Source organism: Podarcis tiliguerta, assembly GCF_965153285.1.
Source record: "Podarcis tiliguerta genome assembly, chromosome: Z".
NCBI lineage: Eukaryota > Metazoa > Chordata > Lepidosauria > Squamata > Lacertidae > Podarcis > Podarcis tiliguerta.
The window spans coordinates 1,318,311-1,344,737 of record NC_139553.1 but is presented as its reverse complement, the minus strand read 5'-3'; the positions used below and the strand labels follow the sequence as shown (position 1 = coordinate 1,344,737).

The following is a 26,427-nucleotide window of genomic DNA, read 5'->3' as shown; positions in this document are numbered from 1 at the left end:
AAGCCACCCAGAGTGGCAGGGGCACCCCGTCAGATGGGCTGCGTACAAATTATTTATTTATTATTATTATTATTAGCCATCGGGAATTGTGGGAAGCCCCCAGAGTGAGCCAAGAAAGGGCACTGAAGGTAGGCAGAGAAGGAGCGGAGGCACCTTTTTCCCTTTCCCAGAGCAAACAGTGATTATTTCACCAAGACCATCTCTGGGTAATGCTTGCCAAAATTACAGCATTATCTCTTGTTATTCTTTTATTCAATTGAAAGTTCAAAGAATCGTGAAACTGAGATGAAAGGAACATGGGGTGGGGGAGGCAGGCCAGCGTTCGAAGGCAGGACAATTCTCCACCAGCGCCAAGGCCTCTCAGCCTTTCACTCCATCCCAAGATCCACCTTAGCTTGTGCCAAGAAACAGACGTTAGCTTCCTTCCAGAAAGGGACCTGCCCAGAATTGATTGTCTTAATCAGAGTTATAAACCTGGGGCTGCTCAAATCCACATAGGAAGAGGTAGGGAAGTAATTGACAAAGCTCATTTCTGCTTCCAGTGTATGGGTCTTTTTAAGTTGCAACGGCAACAAAATGGTGGCGAGAGGATGGAATCAGACTCCCCTACCCCTAAGCACTGCCACAGAAATTCATCAGGTTTTGCCACATTCCTCTTCCACTGGGGTGTCTTTATTTAAGAAGCTGCACAGATACACAGGCAATTCAGCAGAAGACCAATGTATCTACAGGGCAGGGAAGGAATTCAGTGGTTAATTTCTATGGGGAGGGGGTAGGTCCTGGAGCTGAAGCTTATTGTGAGCCCCCTTCCACACTAACATGAAAGCTCTGTAGCATCCCCAGACACAAAGGACTCTGCACACCACCAGAGGCACTCTTTTCTTCATTATTTCGCTTGTTCCAACAATTGAGTCCAGCATTCAAAGCATAAATTACAATTGAGTCCAGCATTCAAAGCATAAATTAAGCCCCGACAGAAGTGTGTGTGTGTGTGTGTGTGTGTGTTGTATATACAAAAAAATTTCAACCAGTTATGCAAACAGGGTTGGGGTGAGTGAGAGAATGGGCTGATGCTATTAAAATGCCCAACTCCTGTGTTTATCCTCATGTCAGCAGAGTTTTACTTTGTTTTTTTAAAGAGATTTTTGGCTTTAAAAAATATATAAAGAACATATTGATTTATCCCCCTGGATACATATTCAGTCTGGCCTGTGGGGTAAAAATGATAGGTGAATAAATGCTCAGAGGAAAATACAAGTATGAATTGCAAATAATCATGATTTATTCAAGGGTGGGGGTGGGGAGACCCTCCTCCCTGCAGATGCCATGCAAATTCCACAGAAATGAGGAAAACATGTTTCTGGAACGATTGTGATTAAGATCAGATTTAGATTATGGTCAAAAATAGTTCTTGACGTTAGCTACTGCAAGTCTAAGGAGATGGGAGCCCGGGAGCGGAAGGGTATCACTTCACACAATGTGAATATTTACTACGAAGTGAACGAGGAAATACTGCTGTTAAAAAGTCGGCAGCAAGAGCATCTGCTTCTTCTAGATATTTGCACTAGAAGACCAGTTGTGTTATTTAAGGCCACGCTTCCCATCCGCTGCAGAGCCCAGGAGGAAGGTGTTCTTGGCAATTCGCTTCCTTCCCCTAAAGTCTCGGCGGAGCTCATCTTGAGACATCTTGCTTGGGCACATCCAGGGTAAAGGCAGCATAAGGAAATACCAATACACAAGGCAAAAGGGGAAATTTGCTTTTTGGCAGGTATTTGCTATCATTTCTGTAGCTGGGTTAGAGATTTGAAAGTGCTTACCTAGCCCAGAATGGGGCACGTTGAGAAGCAAAAATAAGTGAAGCAGCTATATTATCATCACTATCATCTCAGTATTCCTAGCTCAGGAAAAAGAGTTTCCAAAAAGTACTATTCAGCTAGTACTAATGCAGCTGCTACAAATATTCCCCATGAATATATGAAGCCCCCTTCCAGTGAATTGGATGGCAGTCCAGTTAGCCCACTACGGCCTCCTCAGGCTAGAAGGAGCTCTTCAAGGTCTCAGGCAGAGAGGGGCTTTTCCCATCACTGGCTATGTGGTCAATCTGAGTGGTGACGCTGGGGGTAGGACTTTCTGCAGAAAAGGCTGCACTCCACCGCTGAGCTCTCCAGGTGAATTTCATATGGATATTCATGCCAAAACTAGCACCAATGGAGAACGGATGGGCCAACGTTGTGTGCATGCCGTCTCTACGTCAGGAGGAGCCAGGGGGGTTAAATGGCCAGCGGCTGCTGCTGCTGCTCCTGCTGCTGCCACCACTGGCTGGGAGCTATTCCCCGCTCCTTCCTCTCTGCAGGAGCAGGAGTAGGAGAAGGAGGAGGAGGAGGAGGAGTTGAAGTCGACCACTGAAGCAGCGCTACACTCAGCTTTGCGTTTGGCTTCCTGCACTTCCTTTGAGCACTGGGGGAGGCTGGCCCCCTCTCCCAAAAATACTGAGGGGGCCCAAAAGGGCTCGGCCCCTAGGAGATGGCACCCCTGACTAGCACATTTGGCACAGTGGAATGATTAGAAGCAAAGAGTTTGGATTTGATATCCCGCCTTTCACTCCCTTTAAGGAGTCTCAAAGCGGCTCACATTCTCCTTTCCCTTCCTCCCCCACAACAAACACTCTGTGAGGTGAGTGGGGCTGAGAGACTTCAGAGAAGTGTGACTGGCCCAAGGTCACCCAGCAGCTGCATGTGGAGGAGCGGAGACGCGAACCCGGTTCCCCAGATTAGGAGACTACCGCTCTTGACCACTACACCACACTGGCTCTCAAAAGAGAAAAAGAATTACTCACCTTGCCAGAGCCTTTTCGTCCTCCCTGGAGGCTGCTCCTGGGTTCTATTTTTCCTCTTCTGTTTGGCCTTAATGCCCTTAGCCTCATTTACCTCCACCGCCATGTAAGCCTAGTGGCTGGATTGGCCCACACAGATTTTAGTTTGCAGACACCCATGAGCATTGCACAGCAACGCCAACCACGTCATGTGAGGACAAGCACGAAGGCAAATGATGGCAAGAAGAGCAGCAGCAGCAGCAGCAGCAGGACAATGAGACTGAGGGCTAAAACCACCAGATGTGGAGGGCACTAAGTAGCTCTGGCTCAGCCCAGTTCAAAACCCAGATATTTCGCTCCAGATATTGAGAGTGCATGGGCAGCACACATATTTTTACTACTGCAATCAAAACTTTTGAAACACTAGAAAGCGAAGCTCCAAAATTAAATAGTCGCAGCAACTCACACTTGCAGAATACCTATAACCATGGTTGTAAATGCAGCAAGTTGTCAAGCACAGGAGTCTAACCATTAAATCAGCAGAAGTTTTAAGTTTGGCATTAAAAGCTTCATTAGTAGCAAGAAGAAAAGTGATACGACTGTTGGTCGAAGCATGGTAAAATTTAAACTTTTTTGATGGTGCCTATAAAAATCCTTAGAAAAAAGGATGTTGCCACTGTAATTTACACTTGGGTGTTTTAAATCAGGTTCAGGGAGAAAAAGCATTAAGAACGATGCGGTTTTTATTCTCTGCAACTGTTTTATTGACAGAGGGCTATTTGTTTTTGTTTTTCCCTTCTTGTAAAGTACAGAAATCTAACACTACCTGTCCACACAGAAGGGGAAGCAGAACTTGGTCAGAGTCTGTAGAATTTCCTGTGGAGAGAAAGGGGGAGAGAGAGAGAAAAGAGAGAGATAATTTATACATCTAATGGGACCAATAAATCTAACATTAACCACAGAACACAATCTTATAACTTTGCCCTGAAGAAACAAGAGACAGATGAAGAGAAATGTGCTTTATCAATTACATGGAAGGAGTACCAGGCAGTCAATCATGTGAAATAATAAACATGATCAAACTTCATTAAAAATGAAAAATTAATCAAGATTCACACATGGGCAGGCAGCAGGAGCCCTCCAGCGGACCTCCGGAGGGAAGGAGGTGGCTGAGCCAGTGTGCGTTAACTTGCCTCTGGGGAGACGCTCCGACCTGACCATATGGACACCAGCGAACACCATCCGGCCAAGACAGCTCTTTGGCCTGGCAGCATTTCCTCTCCTGGCACAGCACTTGCTCGTATCCTAGGAACAAGGGCTGCTGGGAGTGGAAAAGGCTTCCCAACAAACACAGCACAGAATAAAACCAGCAAAGGCTCTCCGGAGCTATCCTAGGCACACTGTCCCTCTCGCCACGCTGCAGGGGGGTCACAGGCAGCATGGAGGTTTTTAAGAGAAGGCTTAGCAGAAGTTTGCTTTCGGGAGAAAATTACAAGTCACAGTAACTTACGACAGTGAGCTGAATAATACAATGCAATTATGTAAGTAAGGGCTGAGGGGAGGAAGTTAAGACTCCATCTATATGTATATTTCTTAAATCTTGAAAACAAAACACTTTAGGACCATCTGTTCTCTGAATATCCCTCTAAAAGGAATCACAGAGATTAAGTTCTTCTTTGTTCAATGTAGTTCAGGAAGTGAGGTACACAAGCACAATCGCGCGCCGAGGGAAAATTACCCAGAACAGTACAAGAACCGGGGAAGCTCTAGCTCTGTGTTTAAAAGTAAAAACATTCAATATTGTCCTTTTTATAAAAACAACATCACGTTGCCCATTCTCTACATATTTACATATTCAAGAATGAAGAATAAGTCAAGTGGTTTTTGATGATTTTTTAAGTGGAACTACATTAAACAAACACTTGATAAAATTAATGATCAATTTACAAAACGAAGCACTTTCCAGGCCAGTAATAATAAATTATCTGTGCTAGCAGAAGTGATGCTTCGTGCTTCATTTATTTTTAAAACCACTTCCATCATTTAACAAATAAACCACATCAATCTAATCACCCATTCAATGGAGCAGAAAACATATTGACTCTCCTGGCAAGAACATGGTCCTCCTACACAATTCAATTGAGCATGCCCCATTCCTTCACATGCTTTCAAGCTCAATTGCTCAACACTGCATCACCTATTTAAAAAGTGGGGAGAGGAGTAGTATTGCCAAATTAAAGGTTATGGAGCACAGCCAAGGGAAGAAAGGGCCAGGGAGAGGGAGAGAGAGAGGAGCGTTTCCTAAGGGGCACAATCTAGGGCTGGGTTGCTTTATAATTTCTCTTTTAAAAGCACAGAGCAGCTTGTTTAGACAATGGAGTAGTTTAGTGCTTGGTTTATCCAGGTCTAATGCTTGTGGAAACCAACAAGTGAAACAAAATTCAGTACCTATATGGAGCTTAACAACCCCTCTGTCCCAGGAAGACAGTGAAGAAGAGAAAATGAGGTTGATTGTCTGCTGGGTACGGTTTGGTTTAATGAATCACAACCAGTGCCTGTTAGGGCCGGGCAGTGTCTGGTTTTCAACACTGTGATATATCACCAGCTAAACATCACAATATGTAGAGGCTAAGAGGGAATGTCCTGGCAACTGAGGCCTAAAACTGACAATTCCTTACTTACCTTTAGCCTACTGCTACAACTGTTGTCTTATAGTATAGGTAATTTTCTCTAAAAGTAAAGCTGTAGGAGTAATTAGTACCATAGGTAAGTTGAAAGAATGTTCCCTAATAGACACGAGAGACACACAGACAAAGAGGGGGGAGAGAGAAGGGGAGAAGGGAGGAAAGAGGCAAAAACAAGAGGGCAAGGTGTTTTTATTTTCTTTAACTCAGAAGTAAATAATCCCAGTTAACTTTTCCAGGGGACTAGCACGGGCTTCCAAGCAAGCCTGGCAGGAGCTCTGGTATTCTGGGGAGGCGAGGCGGAAAGGCTTCCTCTGCTTCCAAGGGTCACAAGAGGGCTTGGGTGTCAGGGTCTCGCAGGCAGACGCTGCCAGCAGAGGGAGCCCAAAGAAAGAGGAAGGAAGGGGAAAGGGGTTCCCAGCAAGACCAGCATCTCCCTCAACCACCTACCAGTCTGGCGCCTGCACTTAAAACTAGAAGCTCATGAGGCGACTTTCTTCAGGGCCTGCTCTTGAGGTTCACTGCAGGTGGCAGAGCAACAGGGGCAGCAGGAATGAGTAGAGGAGCAATGACCAAATTCATGTTTGCCCACATTGCGATTTTTGCATAGCACATGCCACACATTGTGATTCACAATACAGTGGACCCTCTGGATACGAATGTAATTTGTTCCAGGAGTCCGTACATATCCCGAAAAATCCTTAAGTAGAGGTGCCACTTCTGTGCATGCGTGCGCGGCGAATCTCAGAAGAATAGACTTCCAGGTTTGCCATGTTCGCAACCCGAACGTTACGTTACCCGAAGGTAACGTAACCCGAGGGTCCACTGCACATTGCCACATCAAATATTACAAAATTAGGACCACACGGTAGACTTCAAACCAGTATTGGAGAGTGTATTGACACTTCGCCCAGCCCTAATGTCTGTGCCAGGCTATTTTGTGTCCCAGGCAAAGCTAATCCCTTGCACGCACCCCCCCCCCCAAAATGCTAACTTCAATTTTCAAAACCAGGCATCCTGTAGAGAAAATGAAGCATACAAAAGTTTAAACTGCTATGTTTATTTTAAATTGCAAGAATAAGGAATACAACTTTGATTATCTGTCTGAAATACAAAAGAAAATGTTTTAGCACGTAAATCGTTTTGAATAATCTTGCAAATTTAAGTCTCTTTAAGTTTTTCCTTTGCAAATTTTGTCACCAATTCCTTCAGGTCAAACGATTATGCTTGGGCACGTTCAACTGACGTAGCTGCCAAGCGAACTAGTCTCTTTCTCAACATTGTTAAGCATATTTAAGTTTTTTTATGTTTGAGCTTTGAGAAACTGCTTGCCACTGGCACTGGAAGTGTGAGAAGGATCCTTAGAGCAACAGAAATATTGGGCTATTGCTCAGACCTTCAGCACCAGTATCTTTTGTTTTTTCCAAATCATTGCAAGCCTTCAATACATCTTCAGTAGATTTTTTGTTGTCACTGTAAGTATCATACAGGAAGCCAAAGAAGGAATCACATTGCTGTGGCTGTGGGAATATATTCAATAGATTGTATGGTCATGTCTAAGTCAGCATAGCAGAAACCTACTTTGAATTTCTGTGTTGGAACTTGAGGTCTCTTCCTGGGCCTCCTCCTCAAACTACCCTTTCTTTCTCCTTTCTCTAACTTGTTCTGTCCTCAAAGGTTGAGAGAATTTCTAGTTTCTTTGCAATCTAAGTAGCATCTGTCAAAACTTGCTGAAAACCCTCATCACCTCTGCAGCCCACAAGGTAATTCTTGGTCACTTGCAACTGGCTGGTAGCTGAATTTTTATCAGCTTCCTTATTTTGTCATAGCTTGCTTGTAAGATTGACTTCAAAAAAGGGTGCTGTACCATGTAACAAGGAATACCACAAACCTGAACTTACAAATTGCAACAGCGAGCTTCAATTCAATACATATTTCCAGAAAAATCTTTTAGGCTTGTGTTTTCAAAGATCTCTACTAAAGCATCATATATACTACCAAGATGATATCTCAGTGGTTTCAGAGAATCGATCTGACTCTCCCATCTTGTTTCACTCAATGGCTTAACATTTATGCTAAACACAGCTAGTTAGAATTTGCCAATGCTGGGTCAATGCAGAGAAATAATTAGACATCTGTTGAACCAAACTGAAGAAACTAGTTGCTTCCAGACAACAACAGCATCATTGACTACCAAGTTTATAGAGTGTGCATTGCAGGGCTCAAAAAAGGCACATGGGTTTATGTCCAGGACTTTCTTTGGTACGCAATTTTTTTTGCCTTTCAAGTTACTCCCATGATCATAACCTTGACCACACAGATTCTCAATTGGTAATCCCACTTGCTCAAGCTGTCCAAGAAGAGTTTCTGTCCTAAAGGCACTTGTAGTCTCCTTTATTCCAAAAAATGTTCTCTTACGATAACATCAGGCTCAGACATCTCATTATCTAATGGTTTTATTACATCAACATAGCATACAATCATTGTCATTTGTTCAATATGACTAACATCAGGTGTGCAGTCCAGAATAACTGAGTTGTATTTGGCTTCCTTTGCATGCGCTAAAATTTTCTGCTTTATGGCACCTGCTACAAGCTGTTTAAGCCCATTTGGGGTATCTTTTCCTACATAGTGAACCTTTTTTTTTTATCTTCAACACTGCACAAATGGTCATTCATGATGAGATCAAAAGGTAGATATTCTACAAACTCCAAAAATGTCCATTGCTAGCTATGTACAACTTTTCAGCTGTACCACGGGATGCCACATTTTGCAAAAGCAATCAAGCATTTCAATATTCTTCAGAATATAAAATAAAAGTAAAATATTATCAGAAATTTAACAAAATTCAACAAAAGCTAATCTGTATAAAACTATGCCCCTCAAAAGTCAGTGTACAGCGTCTACTCTCTGAGGTCTGCACCCCAGGCGGCTGCCCAGTTGGCCTGATGAGAGGTGCTCAGAACTGATTCAATCCTATCTTAGCTATGTCAGGAATTGATCCCCAAAGCCACAAAGGGAGGCTTTCTGGTTTGAAAGCAGGGACATGTGGAAAACAAGGCACATAGATATTCCCACCTACTTGCTGTCAACAAAATTGGCAGAGATTTGGACTGTTCTATGTAACTGTCTATGTAATTCCAAAATCAATCCTAAGCCCATGGAGTACAGAACTCAATATACCTTCTCTTCCGAAGAGCCCACAATTCCAAAGAGAGGTGCTATTTGAGATCAAGGCGCACTGCCAGCAGCTGTTCTACAGCTCTGGAAATTCCTGCCACCAGAAACTCAACACAGACTGAACATCAGATGGGAACACTCCAAGTCATTGTGTTCATTTGGGCTGGTGATGGTGGAGGTTAAGTTGGTGATTAGTATGAAGTATCTTCAGGTTCACTCATTTTAAGCCTGACTGCTTTTAGCACAAAGCGGCTCCAACAAGGAGAGCTACCACCATTAAATATTTTAGGTCTGTGAAGCACCACGTGACTACCATTTCAAGTGAGTAAGCACAGCTGTGTTCCTGCCATTCTGTGGGGCAGGGAGTGTTACTCAGCCAGAGCTTTTCTAAGTAGGTGGGATACAGAATTTAAATGGCTTAGGGTGAGCCAAACCAAACATGGTGCCAAGAGAACATGAGAAACCACAACCTATAAGCTCTGTAGGTCTCATCTCCCAAGTCTGTGATGCCAACTCTATGTTCATATTTAATAATACTCTCCACTCACTCATTATGAAGCCGCTGAGCAGGTGTGTGGGGCCTGGCACCCTTGCCAGCTGCACTGGGCAAGGTGCAGTGGTAACACCTGGCTACAAGAGCCATGCGCTACCAAAGCAGGAGTCTCCCCCACATCACGCCTTAACCTCCTCAACAGATTTGCATACAAGCCCTTCAACTGAGAGCCAGGGTGATGCCGTGGTTAACAGTGTTGAACCCTGGTTTGCCAAATCCCAACTCAGTCATGAAGCTCAATGGGTGACCTCAGGCCAAGCACTCACTCTCAGCCTAACCTACCTCACAGGGTTGTTGTGAGGACAAAGTCAGCAGGAAGGTGAACCATGTATGCTACCTTGAACTCCTGGGGGGGGGGAGGTAATAAATAAACAAACTCCATAGCTGTGTGCTTTTATAAAACTCATTATCCCACCCCATTGCATTGCACTGTTTGGGGACTGAGGGTCCACCTTTGTACATGCAGGTACACAAGCTTCTCTTCTGAAGCACAGGCTCATGCCAATGCCCACACCTTTCCTACGGCTAACTTTGCTTTGTTATGGTAACCTCAGGGAGATAGAAACAAGAAATCACATTCGTTTTTGCTTTGATTCATGGTGCCTCCATGTGACAAAAACTGAACATGCCTCCCCTCACACATACCCTTTTTCTCCACCATTGTGTGTGTGTGTGTGTGTGTGTGTGTGAGAGAGAGAGAGAGAGAGAGAGAGAGAGAGAGAGTGTTGGGGGGAGAGAAAGCACAGACACATACACAAAGCCCAGGAACCAAGACGGAGGGGGACGCAGCTGAGAAGATGCAAATCACCTCGGTAGCTGCTGCTCAGGGTCCCAGGGGCAGAGTGTGCCTGCTTTCTGGATCAATCTCCAAGTTTGTATTTTCACAAATCTTTTTGTATGCAGTTTGATTTTTAACATTTTAATGAGCATTAAAGGAGGAAGAGAGCGAATCCATATCAGCCAGTCCCTGCCGTTAAAGCGCAGGGCATGAACCGCGTCCCTTGGGGGTCCCAGGAAAGCGCCTCACCGCTGGCTCCAGGACATTTGCCACCTGGCTCAGACAAGGCCCCCCCAACCCCCATTCTTTTCATAATGAAAATACTGCTGACATTATAAACCCCACATGGGCTTTTTAAAATCCCTCTTCATCGATCCAGCAAAATGTGTAACTTATTGGCGACAACACAGCACTCATTGATTAAGTTTGGTTTCAACACCAAAGTTTTCAAAATAAATGAGTCACAAGGGCGGCCAGGCAGTTCCCTTGTGTTGTAAAGTAGCCAAGGGAGATGGGGGGGTAAGCCTTGGGGAGGGACTGCCCCACTCCGGCCACCACAGACAGGGGCACCAAGAAACAACTCATTACTTACTCACTTTTACAGCCCAAGGAATTTGAGGCAGGAGTTTGCTGCTATTGTTGTTTTGTTTTTGTTGTTGTTGTTGTTGTTATTCCAAGGGGAGGCCAAGCATCATTCACACACCCAGTGGAATAGATGAGAGAGACAAGAGAGATAGAGACACACTTTAGCAAAAGGTTCCCCCAACCCATTTCAGAACTAACTGGAGACCTGAACAAATCTTCACATATTCAGCCCTAACCCTCTACCCGGAATATTTTATTTTATTATTTATTTCATTTATACCCAGCCCTCCGCCAAGGAGCTCACGGTGGCAGACGCCACTCTCCTCCTCCGCCTCCTCCTTCGCATTTCATCCTCACAGCAACCACCCTGTGAAGTAGGCTAGGCTGAGAGTGAGTAAGTGGCCCAAGGTCGCCCAGTAAGCTGGTGGGGGAACCCTGGTCTCCCAGAGGCTCAGAATTTAACTTTACAATCTAGTATTATAGTTAAAGAAGCATATGGCGGTGAATGCCAGAGAAGCCAAAAGAAAGGCAAGCTCAAGCCCAACCCTCCATCAACACCTATCTGTCTCCTGTTTCCTGCGCCCACCCAGTCCCTTACTCTCCCTTGGGCAGAACTCACATTTTTCGAGCAGTTCCACGGACGACTATAGGGGTCACATTCTGTCTCTTTCCCCACACTCCAATCCTTCCTGTTGCGGTTTTCCCTCGAGACACTCAAAAACTCTCTCTTACTGATCTAAGAAAACAACTCCTCACCCGACTCCTTTCTCTGCCCTTTGGAAATCCATTGTTAGCAATAAGAACAAAAGCAGTTTTTTCTAAAGCAAAGCAAATTCCCCCCAAGGGGGTCCTGTGCTGGGCAAAGGCTGCCAATAGTTTTGAGGAGGAAGACATTCTGTCTGAAGAGCAACTAGCTAACAAGATGGCAGCCCAAAGCTTCCAGGGCTCAACCCCAAAAGCTGTTTTCAGTGTTGGAACTCGACAATGCTACCTGCACCATGAGCACCGCAACGCAACGCAACACAACAGCAACACCTGGTGGTACACATTTCTCTCATCTCTGCATAATCACAGCTCACTACCAATTATTTCAGTGGATGGGACCCAGGACACGGGACTTTCAACAAATGCCTGCTGCTCATATTGCTCATCCTCTGGGCAAACAAGCTGGGTGGTTGTGACTAAGGGTGCACTGACTCGTCTTTAAATTAAGACTGTTAACAAGACCACAAATCTGATACAGGGGCAGAATCAGATGGAGAGGAAAGTGAATGGAACCAGAGCCAAGTGGCAGGTCATGTGCTCTGCCCAGTTCCAACCCACGGCATATCCAGTTTAGAGGAGAAGGAGGAAGGAGGAAGGGGCAGAGCTTGGAAAAACTCTTCACCACTGCCTTATCCAACAGGCAAAACTGGGCTTGCATAAAGTAATTTCCTGCACTCCTAGAAGTCACCACGTTCATCACAAGTGTCTAAGGAACCTCTCTTCCAATCATTTGTTTATTTAAAATATTTACACTCCACTCTTCATCTGCTTCAGTTCAGGGGCGGTTTACAAAATCACAACACAATTCCCTTTGTTTGATAACATCAGATGTGCCCCTGAATGTAAAACTTCAAAATAAGGCTGCCGTGGGAGACCAGCAGTCCTTTTAAGCCCTGGCTCTTGCCTGCACAACTGCGCTGGTGTTTTAAAGGGGGCCTTCAGGGCCAGCTTCCAAACTGATTTCAGGCAAACTTAACTGGGAAGAGGAAACCTGGGGGTCATGGAAAGATATAAACATGCAGACTGCCCTGGAGATGGTTGGCTGGCACCACCCCATGCTGGCCCAGGTTCCTCAAGTTTCATAATGTAGGAGCTTGCTCAAAGACAACGTCTATGGAGAAATTGTCAGTGAGGAGGCAACTTGCTCCCCCATGAATGGACCATCTAATCCACTTTAGGAGAAGCCGAGGGGTTCACAGAAAGGAAAACTGCTTGAAGGTGCAACTGGACTGGCAAGGCAGGGAGTGGCAAAAGTCATCCCTAGAGAGTGTGAAGAGGCAGCTCAGTCAGAGAACCCACTTGCTGTGGGGCGGACCCAGACACTTTGCTTCTGTGAAAAGACACCAGTCAAACAGTAAATCGCTCAGTTATGAACAACGTATAAAAAGGGGAGGCTTTGTGACAAAGTGGATATATAAGAAGCAGATTATGAAACAAGAGAGTTATTTGGGAAGTCCCGTTGTGTTAAGGAGCAGTTGCTGTTTTTAATGAAAGCAGGCCATAGTTCTTCCCTCTTATTTGCAGCTGAAAATAAGGCTATTTAAAAATAATGCTTCAGAAACATGGTATTCTAATAAACAAAAGTTGCTTGCTGATTGTCCCCCAAACTATTGAGCTTTTAACTTTGTGCACAATTAGAGCAACACACATATTTCATCTTGCTTACAGGAGCAATGAGAAGCTAAGTAAAGGGTAATGAAAATCCTTTTAGTGGAAAGGCCCAATTGCCCCACATGGGGAGAAAGAATCTCAAAATATAGGGGGAAGTTTTGTAAGCAAAGCAAGAGATGTATGGATTTAAAATCAGAAATTCAAAAGTAGCACACCGATGGGGAACTATTTACTGTCTGATAAGTGGGGTGGGGAGAGAAGCCCGTTCATTATCAGTTTCGATAACCCCTGACTTTTTTTTAAACTTGATTGTGCCTGTTTCGTCAAATCCACCCCTAAGGCCACCAACCCTTCAAATCTGGCTTGGACGTTACACAGGAGGAAACTCCCAGGCTCCCAGAGGTCCCGCTCCTTATACAACATAGGCAAAAGCAGGAGATAATGGGCCTGGGCTGAATTCACTGCTCTGTGCTTCTCCTCCTGGGACACAGACCTAGCAGATGTGATAGGAAAAAATTGTGCCAGAGGAAAAAAAATAGCTCCGGCTTGTTCCTTTAATGGCATTCACATGCAAAGAGAGGGGAAAGGGAACCTCTTTCTCAGCCATACAGAATTTAAACACAGACATAAAACATTATGCTAACTTAATTCAAACATAATTTTAAAATTCAGACTTTCTCGGTAGCATTAATAAAAAATTTAAATTCAAATTTAATAAATAATAATTAATGCTGCGCTGAAAATACATACACACAATGGAAAGCTGAAAGTTCAGATTCCTTTAGTCCCAGTTTATAGACCAAATTACAGGGAAAGAACCGCTGAGATGATTAAATCTATGTATTTGTTTGTCCTCATAGTGTCTTGCACTAGTGTCATACACCTTTCCTTTACAAATAAAAAGCAGCTTATAAATACTCTGAATAAATAAAACAGCACCCACAAAATATGCAAGAGTGCTAAATGTACTGAGCTAGCTGATTTTGACGGCGTGGTCTTCTTTGGCGATCACTCGTGGCCAAGTAAGATTGTCTTCCATAAACACAGTTTTAAAAGTGAGTCTGTAAGCAACTGTGGAGGCCAATTCTGGATCCACACACCCTTCCACAGTGGGGACATAGGTTTCCGGGCAGGAGTTGATCACAGTGAGGGTTCCTTCCTCTTGGCGCATTTCTCCCTTTCGTCCTGAGTTCAAGTGTCTTCAAAACCAATGACACCTTTGGAGCACTCACAGACCAGAGTTTCCCAGCTGTCAGTGTTGATACAACATTTTTAAAGATTTGCCTTAGGTAACTTTAATTTCAATTGGTCTTCTCCAAGTAGGTAGGAATATCACCTTCAGTATAGGCAACAAAGCAGCTATAAATAAGCTGAGAAAAAAGTATGTACTAGGTATCCTTGCATTTCAAAACACAAGCTTTTGTCATTTTGTCTTCTAACTCTGCAATGCAGAGAAAGTTTGGGAACGTTTCCTGCAGGTATTCAAATCCTCCTGGAAACTAGTCTTCAGAAGACTCCCGTTATACCAAGCAATGAGGAATAATGATTCCCAAAAATCATCATTTGGCCTCTCAAGGGCAAGCTCGCTAAATATCACAATAAACTTCACCCTCTTAATCAACAATCCTGCTTCCTTCAGGTGAGAATCCTGCTCCCCACCTCCTCCATGCCACCGTGTGTGTGTGTGTGTGTGTGTATGTTAGACGACAGATATAGATATATAGATGATATATAGATATAGATATAGATACAGATATATAGATATAGATATACAGATGATATAGATATAGATATATAGATAGATATATAGATATATAGATAGATATATAGATATATAGATATAGATACAGATATAGTTTAGATAGATATAGATATATAGATATAGATATAGAGATATAGCTATAGATATATAGATGATATAGATATAGATAATAACACTGATCTGCCAAACAAAACCAAATTAATGCAAATCTTTTTTATAAACATCCACAAACAGTTATTTAAGCTTTTGAAAAGTTGGCCTCATTTGAAAGCATGGAAATGGGAGTAGGGAGAAAGGAAGATGCGAAGGGCAGCTTAGAGGCTGGCTCCTTGCATAAATATTCAGAAGGAAGATTATAGGATCCGTGTTTGGCTGTCTTAGGTTTCTCCAAAGTCCACATAGAATAGCAAAGAACAAAACTAACGAGAAGGAGAGCAGATGTTAGACAATGCAGCAGCCCCCCCTTTCCTCTCTTACCACGGCCCCCCTCCTGCCCGCCTCCCTTGGCTGTACTAAGGCGCTTTCATCCCCCTCCCCCCTTCCCAATATGGTTAGGTCATTCAAGGATTCTCCTATAGACTCTGCATTGTGGTTGAGAGCTATAAGCTGGACCTCTGTCAGCCTTCCAAAAGTTCCCAATAAAAAGGCATTATGCAAATGCCACCTCTCTCCTACAGTCTCTCAGAAAAAGCAGAAAAGGCCTCCAATAGGCAGTCGTTGGAGCATTAGAAGTCCCAGCCTTCATTTCTGTATGGTTGTGTTTGCCTTAGGGCCATGCTGCTTGTTTTGACAGTGGATCCCCCCAGATAGTTGGGATTAGTCGAGCTTGTTTAGATAAACTCGAAAATCAAGGCCTTCTTGAGGTAGATGGCTAGATGTGGCTGCCGAGTTTCCAGCTGCTGCCTTCTTTCATCCCCAAACAACTGCACATCCACAGCAGATATCACAGCCACAGGCTATCTCCCATACATAAGTACAAAATTAAAGGCTGCTAAAAGAAGCCTTTGTAAGCCTTAGTGCTAAAATAAGGAATCTGTACAGTATAGTTTAGACATGTTATTCAAGTGAAACACTGGAGAGCCTTGCAAAGGACAAGTTTACTGAAAGAGGAGGAAGCCGACCACCCCTTTGCACAGAAACAGGCAAGGCACACATCTTTTAAACTGATGGCCAACATTTTTTTGCTACCGATTAAAAGCCAAGAGGCCAGTTTACCAAATACTTCAAAAATGCATAGTATCAAAAGAGATCTTGTCAGGAGAATTGTGATGGAGCATGCAAACCTGCCTTATACCAGGGTCAGAGTAGCCCTTTGCGAACTGGCAGAGAAATGTCTTTCTTGTCACCTGCTAGAGACACCAAGATCTAAACCTAAAACCTTCTGCACAAAAAGGGTGTGTGTTACCACAACTTGATTTGCATCTTGGCAACTTTCCATAGCAAATCCTCTAAGCTGATAAGGTGTCAGTCTACACAAACTATTTTATGAATTCAACACACAGTAAGAAAAAGCTGAACCCACTGAATAGCCCGCTACTCCTCACGAGAACGGGAGCTGCCACTCTATGTATTTGTTTACTTTGCCAGTTTTTTCTTTCTTTCACAACAAAAGAATCCCAATGAAAGATTCCCAAGTGCAAGCAGTACATACAAAACCCAGCACGAAGAGAATTGTGGGCTCAGGGAATTACTGTAATGTAAATGCCAAGTAATTGCTAGAGCAGCAAAGAGAAAAAGGAAGCCCACCATCGGGTCAAGGAAGAGTAAATATCTTAATTCTTCCTTTGCCACTCAGGGTAGCTGATTCAATTAGTAAAGAGGACTGAAAGGAGGAGAGCAGCATAACTTGAGGGGACTGACAGGTGGAAGGGAAACAGAGTACACAAACCCATCGTCCACTTGCGGACCCTGCTATCCAAGTCAAAGAGAAAGCAGTAGGCCTGGAGTATCTACCACTGGGTTAACAGCCTGGCCTTGGGGAAAATCAAGATTTAGGCAAGAGACTGAAGAGATGGGGGATATTCTGCCTGCCTACATTCTGCAGCACTTCAGCCTGACAGAACAACAAAGCTATTCAGTGTGGGCTGAATTGTCATGGGGCAGGCTATTTGGGCTGAGTGCTCTTGGCTTTCATAGAAGTGCCCCAAAAATCATCTCCAAAAATCTGGCCTGCATGAGCTGGACAAACAGCCAAACTTAACCACACCAGAAGAGAAATGAATTAAACATCCTGGAAGTTATTGGTGGAGGTGGCGCAGTATTTATCAACCTAAAAGAGAAGAACGATTTCTGAAAAATTGTAATATGTAACACAAGTAACACCACTCTAGAATTTAGAGGCTGGCAGGATAACTTTTCTTTCTTTTTTTGAAAAGGACGAAATGGAACAGTGCCAACAGGTATACATATCCTGGAAGGTCTATTTTGCAATTTGCTTCCAACACTCCAAGCCACTTTAGTGAGCTATAGTGAACATTACAATCCCTCCCATATGGAGAAGATCATATTCTATTTCTATTTCTGCCATCACCTTAGCACTCTTGCTTAAATTGAAAACGCTCTTGTGCACCACAAGTTACTGCAATTAACTTTCAACCAGGGTCTGTATTTGGTTTGTACAACTAATCAACTAGATTATAGTAATTGTTTTTGTGTACTTCTGAACTTTAAGCTTCCATTGATATTTTTACAGAAAGGCAGGATGTACATTTTGATGACGACGATGGTGATGATGATGATGATAAATTAACAACACTCATAGAATGAGAAAACTATAACAAATGTCAGAAAAGGACTATGTTGCATGAGCCTCGAAACAAATGTGTAAAACTGTGATCAACATAGGTATTAGTGATCCCCATAAATAAGCACTGTACAAAGTTGAAAGGCAAATTTTGTTCAGGAAAGTTTTGCTAACTGAGAGCAAACTTGTTGCTATATGGATTAGCTTTTATAAAATGCTGGACAAAAACAAACAATATAAGGGCTGTGGTTAAATTTGATTTCTTCTTCAAGCTACAAGGAAAAGGGGAAATTATGCATAATCAATAACATTTTTACTTACCTTTGTTTTGATTCCTTTTATTTTTTCCATCTTAATTAATTGAAATTTATTCTGCATGTGCCATGCATAATTTTTTAATTCACCTGTGTGCTGCTCCTTTGGGTTTTATGTTGAAATAGCAACGGCTATCATTACTAGTCCATGGCTGCATGAAACACATCCTGGTAAGCCATGGTTAAATCTCTCCAGCTTCACTCCTCCCTGCTAGTGAGGGGGAGCAAAAACCACTATCCTTGACTCAGTGTTAGATCTGAACCAGGGGTTCTGGCTTGTTTCGAAACAAGCCTTAATTAGTGAGCCAAAACAAATACTGGCTTCAGGTAGCTCAACTGGTTAGAGCCTGGTGCTGATCATGCCAGGGCTGCAGGTTCGATTCTCATGTGGAACAGCTGCATATTCCTGCACTGCAGGGGGCTAGACTTGGTGGTCCTCAGGGTCCCTTCCAACTCCATGATTCTGTTTCTATAATGGAGTGAAACAAGCAAGGATAACTGGTTCAGATGTAACACTAAGCCAAGAATTCTGTTTTGTTTCTCCCACACACTACTGGGAACAGCAAAGCCAGGGAGATCTGCATGCTCACGGTAAGCCATTGGCCACAGCTAAACAGAAATGATTTTGCCTGCCGTGGCACAAGGGTGTCGTGCAGGTGTTCCTGTGGAAGGCATTTCTAAATAAATAAATAGAAAATAATTTTTTTAAAAAATAAAAATGCTCAATTAATCACTATTCCAGTAGGTTTAACCTGCAATCCTATATACACTTCCCCGGGGAGCAGATCCTATTGAACTCAATCATGCTTATGTCTGTGTACACATGTATGGGACCTGCACTGTAATAAATGTTTTAATCCAATAATCCATTAATCGAATCCATTAATCTAATAATCCATTAAAGGCTGCATCTTTGCTAAGTATGCCGATGAGCCCACCAATAAGCAGGCTGATGAGTCAACATACAACTCCTGGCAAACTGGAACAAATACTTAGTTATTTTTAATCTGGACTTCCTGCTTAGTTTCGTTATTCCAAGCCGCTTCAAACCTCTAATCTCATTCATCCCAACAACAAATTCTGATACATTAGGTACATAAACACATTATAACAAGAGGGAAACTGAAAAAGAGGGACTAGTCCAAACCCACTGAAGTCTGTCCTCTGTCAAGTATGACACTTCAATCACCATCCCATGCCAAGACGTGTTTTGCTCACGAACCCTTTCTGGTAAATGATTACATACATAAAACACAATTAAGTTATAGCAATTAAGTTATAACAATTAAGTTGTTGTTGTTTAGTCGTTTAGTCGTGTCCGACTCTTCGTGACCCCATGGACCAGAGCACGTCAGGTACTCCTGTCTTCCACTGCCTCCCGCAGTTTGGTCAGACTCATGTTTGTGGCTTCGAGAACACCATCCAACCATCTCGTCCTCTGTCGTCCCCTTCTCCTTGTGCCCTCCATCTTTCCCAACATCAGGGTCTTTTCCAGGGAGTCTTCTCTTCTCATGAGGTGGCCAAAGTATTGGAGTCTCAACTTCAGGATCTGTCCTTCCAGTGACCACTCAGGGCTGATTTCCTTAAGAATGGATGCGTTTGATCTTCTTGCAGTCCATGGGACTCTCAAGAGTCTCCTCCAGCACCATAATTCAAAAGCATCAATTCTTTGGTGATCAGCCTTCTTTATGGTCCAGCTCTCACTTCCATATTTTGATGTCTACTTTATATCAAATCTAGAAAGAATGGCAAAACCAAACTAGACAGGTCAACAAAATTTGTTGCCCAACTTCTCTTTTAAAAAATCGCTTCTAAAAACACGATGGAAGATCTGCCTTTGACACTACCAGCGCTTTAATTCTAATTAATTTTGGTGGCCATCTATGCAATTATGGCTGGGAGAGGTCTTTGGACATGATTTATCAGAGAACATTCTTAGATACTGGTCACATTCTCATGCAATGATAAAACAGGGTTTCTGGTTTCCCATGGTTTATACTGAACGAGCAACATACTGGTACATGTTGCCCAATCGCTTTCACTTTGCTCGTCCCCTAGTGTAGCTAAACAAAAAAACAGAAAACAGGAAGTCTTGGCTTCCTGCTATGTCCGAATCAAGGAATGTGGTTTGTTTTTCCTGTACAAGTGATGATCCACTAGCCAGCAATGAACTATGGAATCAATTCCAGAAAGCCACGTAAGAATCGCATGTGTTGAACACCACACAATTATTTTTACTGATTCTTGCTGAGAAAGAAACACACATTTTAATTATATCAATAATGTGAATGCAGAAAAGGAGGGTGACTACAGTTCTGTGGCTCATGCTATGCTCCTAGCAAGGAAATCCAAAACTATAAGGTACATACCATAGCTTCTCCCATACAGATCATATAAAAAAAATTAACAGTTATAGCAGTAAAATGTTCACATAAAACATCAGTCTCAAAGCTGCTGGAATAAGTGCAAAGCATATCAAACCCAAGGATAACAAAACACTGTTCTAGGATACAGCTTCTTTTGCCCAAACAACACAATTGCCTCAGCAGACAGAAACACACACAAACTTCACTGATGTATTGATTTAAGTGTACGTAATTGGACTAAGGAAGAAAGGAAATCCAACCAATTCAATGCAGTGGCACCTGGCCAACCAAAAAACATTCAGACATTCCAGCCTAATTCTTATTTCCCCTTTTAGGAATAGTAAGTGCCCCTCCAACAACTTGTCAGAGAACTACACTTGTGCAAGATTTCAATGGCGACTATATTTGGCCTCTTCTTGCACGGTACTCAGGGATCACCTCAATCAAAACGTTGGGCAAAATGGAGTTGCATTGTCAAGGAGGGCGGGATCTCTCTTGCACACAAAATGTCCAATCAGTGCCAAGCTTTGGTGCCAAGAGGTGGAAAACTGAAAGCCTGTAAAGGATATTCCATTTAGCAAAGACTGGGATGTATCCTCCTCCCACCAACCTCAAAATGTGAAAATAGTTACACACCACTGTTACCTGCTGTCCCAATATTTAATTACCGGTAATTACAGTATTTTTCGCTCTATAAGATGCACCAGACCACAAGACGCACCTAGTTTTTGGAGGAGGAAAACAAGAAAAAAATATATTCTGAATCCCAGAAGCCAGAACAGCAAGAGGGATCACTGCGCAGCGAAAGCAGCAATCCCTCTTGCTGTTCTGGCTTCTGGGATAGCTGCACAGCCTGCATTCACTCCATAAGACGCACACACATTTACTTTTTAGGAGGGAAAAGGTGAGTCTTATAGAGCAAAAAATACGGTAGTCATTAGGCTTTTAATTGCCTACATTTATTTATTTGTTATTTTTATTATTTTATTTATTAGATTTATATACCATCCTTTATCAAAAGATCTCAGGGAAGGTCACAAAAATCAAAACAAGATCTAAAACACAAATAAATAGTTTAAACAGAAACAACTGAAGACATATGGCATAACAAAATACACCTGGCTAGCGGGGAGGGGAAGATGGAAGACGGGGGGGGGGGGGCGTGTGCAGTCAGATGGCTGCTTCTATACACCTTGGAGGTACCTAGCAGTCATTTTCCTGTTTCTAAACATGCTTTTAAAGTGTGGTGGGGGATTTTGTGCTTTTTTGTCTTTTGGGGGGAGGGGTTTGCTTTTGGAGGGATTTTATTGATCTGATATTGTACTCTTTTAGTATTGTCTGTGTGCATATATGTAAACCTCACAAAGACCATTCTGGTTTTAAGCTGTATATAAATATATGAAATATATGAATAAGAAAATGCCAGTTCTTAAAGGGGCATCTTCTGAAAGAGGTAGAGAATTGGCTGGAAGAAAACGCCTTTCTTAAGAATTTCTTCGTTGATCAACAAGATTTTCTTTTTTCAGTAAAACAACAACAACAACCCCAAAGTAGCTTATTTGGGAACAAGATCAAATCTAATCAGCATTGCTGAAGAATGAGTTTTAGAAGATGCAACCTTGATTTCTACCAAGTACCGTAGTTTTATTTATCTGTGGTTTCCAGTACCAGAAGGAAAGCTACTGGAGTTTCACCATCAAAAGCTAACTGGGAAAAGAGCAGTAGAAAGTTTCTCATTTATCTCCCCTGAATCAGCACTTAAGGGAACCTGGGTTTTTGGTAGTCTGCACAGCAACACACCCTTCCATTTTAGCCCCACCAAATTTATTACAGGTACTTTTTAAAACTTTTGGTTGATTAATTCAGTGCTCAATAAAAAAAACCCTACACGTTGCAGAAGGAAATCTGAGAAATCTCCATTTTGCCTTAAATCTCGCAAGCTATCAGGAAAAAAAAATATGCTGGGGAACTGCCAGAAGTGGCCTTTTTTGGCAGCCTTATGGTGATGGTATTATACAGCACTTATTCACCAGCTATTTAAAATTCCTTAATTATGCCAATTACAACTTTAAATCATATTTTATTTCTGAATAATTTGATCAGCCTTTTGAGATGCAAAGTACCTTTTCCTGTGTATATCTGAAGCACAACTGTTTGTCTGTGTGTATAAAGCATGCATTTTAGCAGGTCCCACACAGCCTCAAGGCTGTTAATCCTTGCACATGCGCCCACACAGCCCCACATGCTCCTCCTACAGTAGATGTCTCAATATCTCAGCCACTGCTGTCAATGGTCACCAGTATTGCATTTGCCTGCTATATGCAGATATGGGACTATACAATTCTACACAGCATGGAGAGGGGGAGCAGAGAGTAGTTATTCCTTCTCAAAATGAAACTTGATTTATCAAATGAAGGTGACTGATATTAAGTTCTGGAGACATTCTAGGAAGCACGGCTTCAAACCCCGCACATGATCAATGTAGTGCTGTTATGGAGGCAGCATATTCTGACAACCATCGGAATAGGTCTTTTAAAAAAAAAAAAAATGAGACAAGAAGAGAATAAGGAAAGCAACATGGCTGCCCACTAGGCCTTGGGTAAGAATCTGACTTAAATTCACAAAGGAATGAGCCTTAAAAGGGGTTCCTCGAAATCTAAGTGGCAAGTCTAGTACCAGCATTGCTTCTGGAAGTGAACCACACTTTTTGAAAAGCTATATACTGTATACACACTCTTAACGGGGCCAGGGAAGAACACCAATGCTTGTTTTCTACACAAAAGCAGGCATTCAGACAAAAGGCAATGGGTCCTTTGGTGTTCCCATTCTAATTTCTCCATCAGTGAGCTGGTGGAAAGATTATAACTATCTAGGATTCCTTCCCTCCTTTTTGGTGGGAATGAGGAAGACAATGGTCCCAGATAAGATGCAAAAAAACCCTCTGCCTGGTATTTATAGAAGATGGCTTGGAAGAGGTTTGGAGTCAGAAAATATGGACAACAGATCAATTGATCAACCGAGAGAAGGAAGTCAAACACATCCTCTTGATAGGTGCTCCTCCGGAACAGAGATAGTAAATGTGACCCAGCAGGAGGTTTGGGTCCTTTTATAATCAAACAAGTTGTTGTTTTTAAGGTAAGAAAAAACCTAATGTTTCTGATGTTTCACTCCTGCACGGTGATGATAATAGTTGGGCCTTTGGGAGCAGGGGACTAGGACTTGTGCAAGATTACCATAATCTGCTCTGAGCCACCAGGATAGGAGGAGGGTAGGGGGATAAAATGGGGGGTGGTAACTACATGTAAGAAGTTGTGCTGAGATTTAATTAGCTCTGCCTCCAAGAATCACACTCCAAAGCATCTATTTTAAGTTCTGAACTACTTAATGAACCATACCAGCTTCACCCTTGTGATGACTTCGATGAAATGTCAATTGTATAGGCCAACTATGGCTTGGATTGTAGCTTTCAGAGTGAACCATCTCTACACATGCAGGGTGGTGGAGAGGGAGAAAACAGAGGACTTGGTTCTTCGTCACAATACTCAGCATTATGTTGTCCCACTGACACGTTGCAATACTAAAGGAGTTACCTAATTTCATCCATTCATGAAGCGGTTTTCTCATCTCCTGAAGGAGCAGGCAGAAACATCAGCTACAAGCCAGGTTCAAGGCCAACAATTCAGTTCTTAGAACTTCATCCTCCCTGCTCCCCACCCTGACTCCTACTTTTACCATAATGAGGATCAAGTACAAGGACTCCTATGATCAAACGAAATTCCAAAAATAATTACGCACACAGCCATGGACTATTTGTTTGACTTTTTTGCATCGTAAATCTACAGATACAGATGCCCTCAACCTGAATATGACTGGATTACACATACTGAATGATTTATAATTATTCCATATAAAGCACCTAACGATGCATTAGGCACTTTACACAACAGTCTATCTATACATTACAAATAGAGAAATAATGGATAAACTTTTTATGCAATCAATAACTGCAAGAACTGCTGACCCAAGGCACAACTGAGCTGGGGGTGGGTAGAATCCAAAGGGCTTGTCATGCTAATTAGAAGGTGTACAATCAATCCAAACTCTCTTGTGAATAAGCTTCACTGGAATGAACTGTCTGTGCATAGGTCCCATTTAGTCATTCATTCATTCATTCATTTACAACATCTGTATCCTGCTCTCCAGCCAAAAAGGCTCCCAGAGAGGCTTACATAACATTCTAAAGGAGATAGGTAGGTGGGAGATTGTAGGTAGGAGATTGTTCAGTGGGTTGTCCTTCCTGGGTCAAAACCATTTCCACACTTTGCTGTCTGCAATGGCACCCAACTCACCTTCTCCCATGGCAAGGCTGCGTCCAACTCTCTCACGGTAGAGGCAGGCTTCCAGCACACATGGCCGTGAGGTTGCAAGTTTTACACCACGCACATACAACCAACGCAACGCAAACGTTCTCCAAATCAGTTTGCAACGCGGTAACGAAAAGGATATTCCTCTTTAATTTTTTACCATCACCACCACAGCCATGTTTCTTACATGGGTTATGGAGCTTGTACAAGAAAGGCTCTTAGTTTCTATATAAAGTGGCCCATATAAAGTTTACGGTTTCCATATAAATGTGTAAGGATTCATTACAGCCACTGTTTCTGTGCCCATGGAAAAGGAGGGGGAATACCTGCAAAGAACACTGAAGTGCCCATTCTGAAGGAGCACCTCAGCCTTCATGCAACAGTTGATCAAATTATACACAGAACGTCTGTCATCATATGCCTAATAAGCAGATGGAGCATATAAATCAAAGCTGTGTGTGTGTGTGTGTGTGCGCGCGCACACACACACACACACACACACACAATGCCCAATAAAAGAGTTGCAGAAGAGAGGAGGCTCTAATACTAGAGATTATGCAAAAAACTTATCTAATATAGCAGAATGCCCTAATAATTCCACTTTTACTCCACGTTCATTATGTCATTCACACCAAAATAATAATATTCTTAAACTTTAATCTTGATTACAACTTTTTTAAAAAGTAGTTTTTGAGTCATTTTAAGTGGCTTAAAAGTCTTCACTCACTGCTACCGGCCATGGTGTACCTATGTGGAGATGACAGTAAAGGCCCAAATGCGCGGGTGACCACAATGCAAGCGCTTTTAGGTCTTGCTAATTTCAGAAGGGATAGATTTTAAGAGCAAGTTAAACCTGACTGGTTCATGTCTACGAATCAGATCAGAGAACCCAAGAGTAAAGCTTTGCTGGTGTTCATCTTCAGGAACAGGTATAATAAATATAGAATCATTAAAACCTCGAATTAAAAGTTATATGGGGGGAACTGAGACAAAAAATTAATTTGGTTCTTTAAACACAATTTATTTATTAACCATCCACATTTGTGTTTGCTTGCATTTCCTCACAAAGGAGCCTTTTTTCTAACTGCAGAGGTTATTTAGAATTTTCTTTAGGAACAGAGGGGCTGAAAATTATTTTAAAGCTTTTATCTGCTTGAGAATCTAAAGTATAGACTTGAAGAATGACAAAACTGTCGCTAAAATTATTTCAGCAATTTAGAACATGTCTTCTAGCATATGGGATATATTATGTAAGATGGTAGAAAGAGACCACAACCCTTGTGATAATTATACACGACTTTCACCAAAGCCCAGCGTGCAAAACATCTACACCAAAATTTAGCACACACCTTTTTTAAAAATAAAAAAAGAGGGAGAAGGGCGCTAGCTGAACATGTTTGAAAAACAAGTTATTAATTTTGACATGCTGTAAACAACGGCCAACATGAAAGCATAGTCCTCTAAAATGATTGATTCTATTACCAAAAAATTAGAAGAAATCACTAGTTCTCCCTCGGATGCCCCCTCCTATATGATGCATATGACCTTTGAAAATAAAATCCCAAGGACTGGAATAGGTTTTTTACAGATTTAAGTCACTTTTACCATTGTGGTCTGACCAAGAGGGGTGGGGGAGGACAAGCAGGGGTGTCCACCTTGGTGGGTAATTACAATCAAGATTCCAGCAATGTGGCTAGTCGGCTCATTACTTCCTCCCTTTGTACCAAACCCCTTATTTACATTTCAGATTACATTTTTCATGAAACAGCGAGATCTATCAGAGCTGAGGGGGCTGAAATAATGAGGGAGAAATATTTTAATAAAAATGTGTTGGGGTCCTGTATTTCCGCCCGTGTCGGAAAAGAAAGGAGTTCTTTCTGTAGTGACGGATCATTTATTCTGCCTCTAAA

General features: G+C 42.5%; 1 protein-coding gene across 8 annotated transcripts in view; it reads right to left on the bottom strand.

Annotated features, from left to right (window-relative positions):
* Positions 1-26,427, bottom strand: part of DENND1A (DENN domain containing 1A) — a 264,250-nt gene that overhangs the window by 168,490 nt on the left and 69,333 nt on the right. For all 8 annotated transcript variants that reach the window (XM_083422935.1, XM_083422939.1, XM_083422937.1 and 5 more), the window contains exon 4: positions 3,639-3,688. In XM_083422935.1, coding sequence (XP_083279061.1) covers positions 3,639-3,688 — 50 coding nt within the window. The remainder of the gene's footprint in view (positions 1-3,638; positions 3,689-26,427) is intronic.